An 8,080-nucleotide genomic window follows, 5' to 3' on the forward strand; every position below is an offset into this window, starting at 1 on the left:
TGTTTTGCTGGATCCAGGGTTGGTGATTTGTACAGAGTGAAAGGAACCCTGAACCAAAACGGCTACCACAGCATTTTGCAGCGCCATGCAGTACCCTCTGGTATGCGCCTAGTTGGTCAGGGGTTCATCCTACAGCAAGATAATGACCCAGAACATAAGTCCAAGCTATGCCAGAACTACCTTAGCAAAAAAGAACAAGATGGTAAGCTTAAAAACATGGAGTGGCCAGCACAGTCACCAGACTTAACCCCCATTGAGCTGGTTTGGGATGAACTGGACAGAAAAGTGAAAGCAAAGCTACCTACAAGTGCCACACATTTATGGGAACTTCAACAGAGATGGGAAGAACTTTCTGAAGAATATTTCCATTGTAGAAAGAATGCCACGAGTGTGTTCAGCTGTTATATCTGCCAAAGAGGGCTACTTTGATGAGTCAAAAATTTAGAATACATTTTGGTTTATAAATTGATTCCATGATTTCTTTTTTAACTTAAATTGTTCATTTGTTCTATTCTTTCATTTCAGAGTACAATAAGACATTGAACTGCATGAATTTCAATAAAAAACTGGAAAAATTGGGGTGTTCTAAAACTTTTTACCAGTAGTGTACATACAGAACAAGTAAAAGGCTCTTGCTCTTTTGGGTCATAGCTAAAACAGCAAGTGTGTTTGTATGACAAAGCTTACAGATACTGGGTTCAGTAAAGTATTATCAATGCAAAAGCTTAAAGCACTGATACAGAGGAATGTACTGTAAATGAAACATCATTGTAGCTAATTAAGATTATGTCAGGTCTAGAGGTGTTTTTCCATTTAAAAAATGACACCTTGGCCAGCGTTACAAAACAAACAGGGGCCGGTTTTTCGGTGTATGAGAAGACTTGGCTGAACCCCAGTTTCTTGTACAGGGCCACAGCAGCGGTGGCTGTAGAGCTGGTCTCCAAAACCACCCTGGAGAAGCCTCGTTCCTTACAGAAGTCAATCACAGTCTGAGCCATCCTGAAGCCCAGGCCTACCCGTCTGCACGATGGTGAGATGATCATCCTGAACAGTTCTCCATGTCTTTCTGTCCCGCTTTGTTTGGCCACTACAGCCACCATACCCATGATCTGGGCCCTTCCATCAACCTCAGCCTCTGCCACCCAGAAACAGTCATCCGGTCTGCTCAGATAGTTCCCAGGGATGTCCTGCATGTCTGTCTGGAGTTTCTCCCTGCCGTAGCTGGCATATAGCTCATGACAGCAGTAGTAGACAAGGCCCACCCAGGCTCCTGGTAACATCACAGCCACTAACACGGAACCGAGCAGGTAGCCAGTGACACCCAGAGCCAGGGTGATGGCGAGGTAGAGAGGACTGGTGATGGCATTGTGAAAACATGGACGGATGTGCTCCCGGATGCTGATGCTGAACATGGCGAGCACTGTGTCCTTGTCTGAGGGACGGTACCGGCGGATCACCAGCTGCATGACAAGAAGGAGCTAGAGGGAAATAAAATAAAGGATTCAGATGTTGCACTTAAGCTCAATCCTCAAATTCTCTTTAGGACAATCATAATGTTACATGATATCACTGAATTTCTGAGTGACATAATTATGTACACAGAACTAGGGCTTAAATGGATAGTTCCAATATTTTGACATCGGGTTAACTTGTATTAGGTTCTTACCCATATTCATTAGATGTCATTGCTTACATTAGATGCCTGTTGGCACAGTTTGGAGAAACCGACTCGGAAGCTAAGCAATGTTCTGCTGTAATGTTCTGGGCAACAGAACAACGTATTTTAGCCACCCCAAAAAAGGCCCACTTTAAAAAAAAATAATATCAGTTTAAGTGTACAGTGTATTCAGAATATTTGACCGCTTTGCCTTGCCAAATAAATTGATATTTAATTTTTTAGGTGGGCCTATTTTAGGTAGCTAAAATACATTTAGCTGCTGACCTGTACACAGCAGTACATTGCTTTCCTTCCGTGTCGGTACTCCGGTCTGCTCTTCCAAACTGAGGATGTGCGCATCTACTGAAGGTAATACACTGACTTAGATAAGTACCTCATACAAGCCGACTTCGGAATACCTGAACTGATACTAAGTATATATGTTTGAATTAGGTCAGCTCACAAACCTATAAACATTTAATCAGCAAGATCTGCATACAGAAAATTGAGATTTGTGCATCAATGTAGTAGATGTTTAAGAAAGGACTTTTGAATATTAATCAAAAAATCATCACTAGATTATCAGAAGTTTGGGGTCACCTGCTGCTGGAGCTGCTGGCCCCACAACCCAACCCCGGATAAGCGGATGAGGATGGATAGATTATCAGATAAGAAAAATAATTACATTATAATCAAATTATTTGTCACAGCTGTTTTGCTGTTTAGGCAGCTGCCCAGGACATTATACGTAGCCTATATATATGTACAGTGCCTTGCGAAAGTATTCGGCCCCCTTGAACTTTTCGACCTTTTGCCACATTTCAGGCCTCAAACATAAAGATTTAAAACTGTAATTTTTTGTGAAGAATCAACAACAAGTGGGACACAGTCATGAAGTGGAACGAAATTTATTGGATATTTCAAACCTTTTAAACAAATAAAAAACTGAAATATTGGGCGTGCAAAATTATTCAGCCCCCTTAAGTTAATACTTTGTAGCGCCACCTTTTGCTGCGATTACAGCTGTAAGTCGCTTGGGGTATGTCTCTATCAGTTTTGCACATCGAGACTGACATTTTTGCCCATTCCTCCTTGCAAAACAGCTCGAGCTCAGTGGAGGTTGGATGGAGAGCGTTTGGTGAACAGCAGTTTTCAGTTCTTTCCACAGATTCTCGATTGGATTCAGGTCTGGACTTGGACTTGGCCATTCTAACACCTGGATATGTTTATTTGTGAACCATTCCATTGTAGATTTTGCTTTATGTTTTGGATCATTGTCTTGTTGGAAGACAAATCTCCGGCCCAGTCTCAGGTCTTTTGCAGACTCCATCAGGTTTTCTTCCAGAATGGTCCTGTATTTGGCTCCATCCATCTTCCCATCAATTTTAACCATCTTCCCTGTCCCTGCTGAAGAAAAGCAGGCCCAAACCATGATGCTGCCACCACCATGTTTGACAGTGGGGATGGTGTGTTCAGGGTGATGAGCTGTGTTGCTTTTACGCCAAACATAACGTTTTGCATTGTTGCCAAAAAGTTCGATTTTGGTTTCATCTGACCACAGCACCTTCTTCCACATGTTTGGTGTGTCTCCCAGGTGGCTTTTGGCAAACTTTAAACGACACTTTTATGGATATCTTTAAGAAATGGCTTTCTTCTTGCCACTCTTCCATAAAGGCCAGATTTGTGCAGTACGACTGATTGTTGTCCTATGGACAGAGTCTCCCACCTCAGCTGTAGATCTCTGCAGTTCATCCAGAGTGATCATGGGCCTCTTGGCTGCATCTCTGATCAGTCTTCTCATTGTATGAGCTGAAAGTTTAGAGGGACGGCCGGGTCTTCGTAGATTTGTAGTGGTCTGATACTCCTTCCATTTCAATATTATCGCTTGCACAGTGCTCCTTGGGATGTTTAAAGCTTGGGAAATGTTTTTGTATCCAATCCGGCTTTAAACTTCTCCACAACAGTATCTCGGACCTGCCTGGTGTGTTCCTTGTTCTTCATGATGCTCTCTGCGCTTTTTACACGGACCTCTGAGACTATCACAGAGCAGGTGCATTTATACGGAGACTTGATTACACACAGCTGGATTCTATTTATCATCATTAGTCATTTAGGTCAACATTGGATCATTCAGAGATCCTCACTGAACTTCTGGAGAGAGTTTTGTGCGCACTGAAAGTAAAGGAGCTGAAATAATTTGCTACAACCCAATATTTCAGTTTTTTATTTGTTTAAAAGGTTTGAAATAGCCAATGAATTTCGTTCCACTTCATAATTGGGACCCACTTGTTGTTGATTCTTCACATCCTTACAGTTTTATATCTTTATGTTTGAGGCCTGAAATGTGGCAAAAGGTCGAAACGTTCAAGGGGGCCGAATACTTTCACAAGGCACTGTATATAAATGTATATATAACGAGGGCTTAAATTGGGCCGGGGCTCTCCGGGGCTCAGCTCCGGCACATAAGCCTGCTAGTTTGTCCAGATGTGCCTGCTTGCAGTCTAAATATGTCACAAAAAAATTGATGAAAGTGATGCTACTGTCATATGCTGCACTGTCTCTTCATGTGGCACATTATGTTTGGCACATTGTATGGGTCACTTCTTATATCACAACAAGGTAATACAGTGTGTAATCAAGTGATGACTGATTAACAGTAATGCAAATGTTAAATGCCCTAATACCTGTTGATACTACAACAATGCAGAGTATAGGCTCTTAACCTTGCAGTTTTGCACATATCATGTAAGACTCAATTTCTCCATTTCTTTGCACAAAACTCTCCAGAAAGTGCCATTTAACGGTTTATTTTTCATTTTACAGGGGGATAACCGACCCCCTACAAATATATATATATATATATATATATATATATATATATATATATATATATATACATATATATATATATTTATACATACACGTCAATGGCACTTAGAGGGTTAATATGAGGTCTCTCTCTCTGACAAAGTAAATCAAAGTGATGCGTACGCGGCGGGATAAAAGAATATAAATAATAAAAATAAAGAGATTTGAGAAGATTGGAATTTTTTAACAAAGCTTTTCTTGTGGAAAACCTGATGCGCCCAGCCTCACCCAGACTCTGCCTCCAGCGGCCCCCAGGTAAATTGAGTTTGAGACCCCTGCCATAGACGTAGGCTAGGTGATCCAGACGCTTCCCGTTCCGTGGACAGTCCCACACCTGCATCTTTCCTACCGTAGTAAGGTCAACAACGAGCTACAAACCCATTTTCATCATAACGAGCTGTCTTCCAACCTGCAGAAATAACACTGGTCCCGCTAGCCAGCGGGGGAATATTTTTCCAAAACACATTTAATATTTTAATAATTAAATAGAGTTGTGTCTCTAAACTTACCTCATATATATAGTGTTCTGCTGGTTGTACTACAATCACATACTACTCTCAAAATAGGCATATGCATATATTTTGGGGAATAGTTTGCCATAAAAAAATGTAATACATGTCATAATTACAAAGAGGAATGTCCACCCGAATACTAATCCACACTAGAGGATGGATGGTTAGAGTTAGCTAGAGTAGCGCAAGATGAGTGCTAGAGGATCCGAGCTGTCTCTTACATAACCCCACTAATAATGCCCAAAGATACCAAAGGTCTACACTAATATATATAGGTTATGCACTCATAAAACGATGGATTGAAAGGGGTAAGTACACCACAAGTTATGTAAATAACACTGCCCTCGGCTTCTGCTCTCTGCTGTTGTTGTTGCTGCTGTAAGACGAGTGCTTGGGGACGTCTACAAATTACAACACCAAAAGAGATGCAACAAAAATATTTTTATTTTAACTTTTTTTATAGTAGGTGCTGTAGTATAACTAGCAGGAGACAAGTAATAATTGAGGTAAGTTTGGAGACATTACCTTATTTAATCATTAAATTAATACATATTTTTGTTGCATCTTTTGCAAAATTTTACAATCCATCGTTTTAAGAGTGCATAACCTATTTGTACTACTGTAGACGTTTGGTATCATTTCGGCATTATTAGTGGGGTAAGGTAAGAGACACTTCGGATCCATTAGCCTCTTGCGCCTATTCAGCTGATAACGCTAACGCCTACCCCCAATGTTCGACCCAGGTGAAAAAGCTTCTGGGGGTGTTGATCGGGATCATGGTGCAAAGGACCCTAGGGTGAAATTACCCGAACCATCACTTTAATGAAAGCAGGGCTTCACACACAAACAAAGCATACCAGTGTCATTAGTATGAGAACAAAATTTGATTTTAACTGTGTTGCGTGGGGCTCGGCGGGGCTCGGACAGACTCTGCACTTTACCCCCCGCAAACCCCTGCTGGTTGTCTGAAATTTTTATTTTAAAGTGCACCAGATGGATGTATTTAAACTAGGGCGGGGCAACAATTAAAGTTTTAACTGATTAATCTGATGATTTCTTATTTCTATATCTATATTCTTATATATATAGTTACATACAAAAATCCAATAATAATATAAAGTAGTAATATATAGCACAATTTTATTTTAAATGATCTGCCATATGAACGAAAGTGCCATAACATACATTTGTTCCGCAAACACTTAACATCAGCATTTTGTTTAGCAGTTAAATCAAATATTTAGTGTAAATCTCAACTTAAACAATGTAATCAAAGCAAATACAGGGCATTGATGTTATCCTGTTTGTATATATAGAATAAAAATGCCCACAAAATCCTGAGCCACAATCATAAAATAAACAAACGCAATTTCTGAGATAACAGCAGAAACATTTATTTTCTTTTATCAGGGAGTAGCATAACGAACTAGTCTATGTTCAGTACCAAATATCCGCATGATAGTGAGGTGAAACACAACGTTTTCAGCATAATTTCTCTCCTCTGTTTTCATTACAGTCAGAGCATGTGAACGGCCATCTATTCATCAATATAATGCACTGTAACTCCGAGGTTATTATGGTTACCCAGTGAGTCCCAGCCGGGTGAGAGGAACACGATGTAAAGGGTCGCTTTTGTGGTCCTCTCCTTTCATACAACTTGTGTTTCTTCTTCTTGTGATTGGATGCGCCTTTGTAAAAACTCATACCAGCCGCTCTTTGATGCGATTCTCAAAATGTTTCTCAGACCAACGTCCTCCACAACACTAATGGGCCTGCAGTCTGTAGCTATCCACTTTGCTATGGTATTTGTTAGCTTCTCTTTGCTGGTATCAACGGTGTGTATTGCATTTAGGTGATATTTCAGACTGCGAATTACTCGGTGAATAAGAAAATTCAACTTTGCAGTGGTTACAAATAACTTTGGTTCTGTCAACCGCGCGCTGTCTGGAAGAACTTTAAAATGAAAATGGCCATGCAAAAGTTCAGTTTGTTTATCCGCCAATTACTTTCTTTTCCAGTTCCTGTAAGCATGGCAGCAGTCAGCACAGACTTTACAAAATAAAAGCCTGTGAGCAACAGACTTTACAATAATAAAAGAAATAATAAAAATGGCGTTACGCGCGCGATAAAATAATTGTCAGCGTTAATTAATTAATTAGTAATGAGTTAACGGATATTAACGCGTTAACATGCCCAGCCCTAATTTAAACATTAAAATAGACAAAGTTTTCTTACAGGGGAGCATGCCCATGCCCCCCCAGGGGGCTTGTGCCCAAGTGCATTTCTAGGTCTAGTGACGCCCCGGGCGGGCAGTGTCCCTGTTTTAAGTTTACAAAGATAAAAGACATTACCTGTTTTGGAGGTATTTACACTTCTGAGCTGAAAATGTCCCCGGATTTTGTCTCAGAAATCTGGTCACCTTACTGTAGGCTATAAAATAACTAGTGCAGTGTCCATTCAAAACGTGGCTGTTGCTTGGCCTCCGGTATTGCTGGTTACATTTTGAACTGCTCATCCAAATAACATCACACTTGACAAAGCACTTTCTACAATCTAACAAACCCGCTCTCTTTTTCTTAGTCTGTTCTTAAAGTTTCTAGCGGAAGGAGTTCCCGAATGCGAATTTGAGTTTTCTAGGATGGATGTCCCGCCCTAGTCTGCCTTACTCTGCCTCTGATTGTCTTACCATGATGTTCTTACCCCAAACCTAATTAATGTCACTCCGCATGCCTAAACCTAACCAATCCAAACAACGGAGGCAATGAGTAGGCTACCAGGGCGGGACAATCCTTTGCGATTATCCATTAATCATTCATTCATTCAGACAGACATTCAGTCATTTTTTAAGCAGAATCGTTGTTTGCCACCTACAATGACTTACAAAGATAGGCTACATAACAGCTACAAGTGGATTACAGCACTATACAGGATTTACCCTATTATACTTTATCGACAGGAACTGATAGGTCAAACAGCAAACAGCCAGCCACAAATAGTTTATAAACAAAGCATCAGGCTGTCTTTGAGATTTCACATGAACAAC

General features: G+C 40.5%; 1 protein-coding gene across 1 annotated transcript; it reads right to left on the reverse strand.

Moving 5' to 3' along the window:
• Positions 1–725: 725 nt before the first annotated feature.
• LOC120557135 (probable N-acetyltransferase camello) lies at positions 726–7,552 on the reverse strand. The gene is made up of 2 exons (XM_039797167.1): positions 7,457–7,552; positions 726–1,478 (listed from the first exon to the last, which is right to left on the reverse strand). Exons 1-2 carry the CDS (start codon positions 7,550–7,552, stop codon positions 726–728), a joined length of 849 nt encoding a protein of 282 aa, XP_039653101.1.
• Positions 7,553–8,080: the final 528 nt, after the last annotated feature.

The sequence above is a fragment of the Perca fluviatilis genome, chromosome 4 (assembly GCF_010015445.1).
Source record: "Perca fluviatilis chromosome 4, GENO_Pfluv_1.0, whole genome shotgun sequence".
In the NCBI taxonomy this organism is placed as follows: Eukaryota; Metazoa; Chordata; class Actinopteri; order Perciformes; family Percidae; genus Perca; species Perca fluviatilis.

Coding starts and splice junctions, on each gene's coding strand:
- LOC120557135 (XM_039797167.1), bottom strand. CDS start 7,552: ATGAGCAGTTCAAAATGTAACCAGCAATACCGGAGGCCAAGCAACAGC. Junction 1,479..7,456: donor ATTTTATAGCCTACAGTAAG/GTGACCAGATTT, acceptor ATTTCCCTCTAG/CTCCTTCTTGTCATGCAGCT.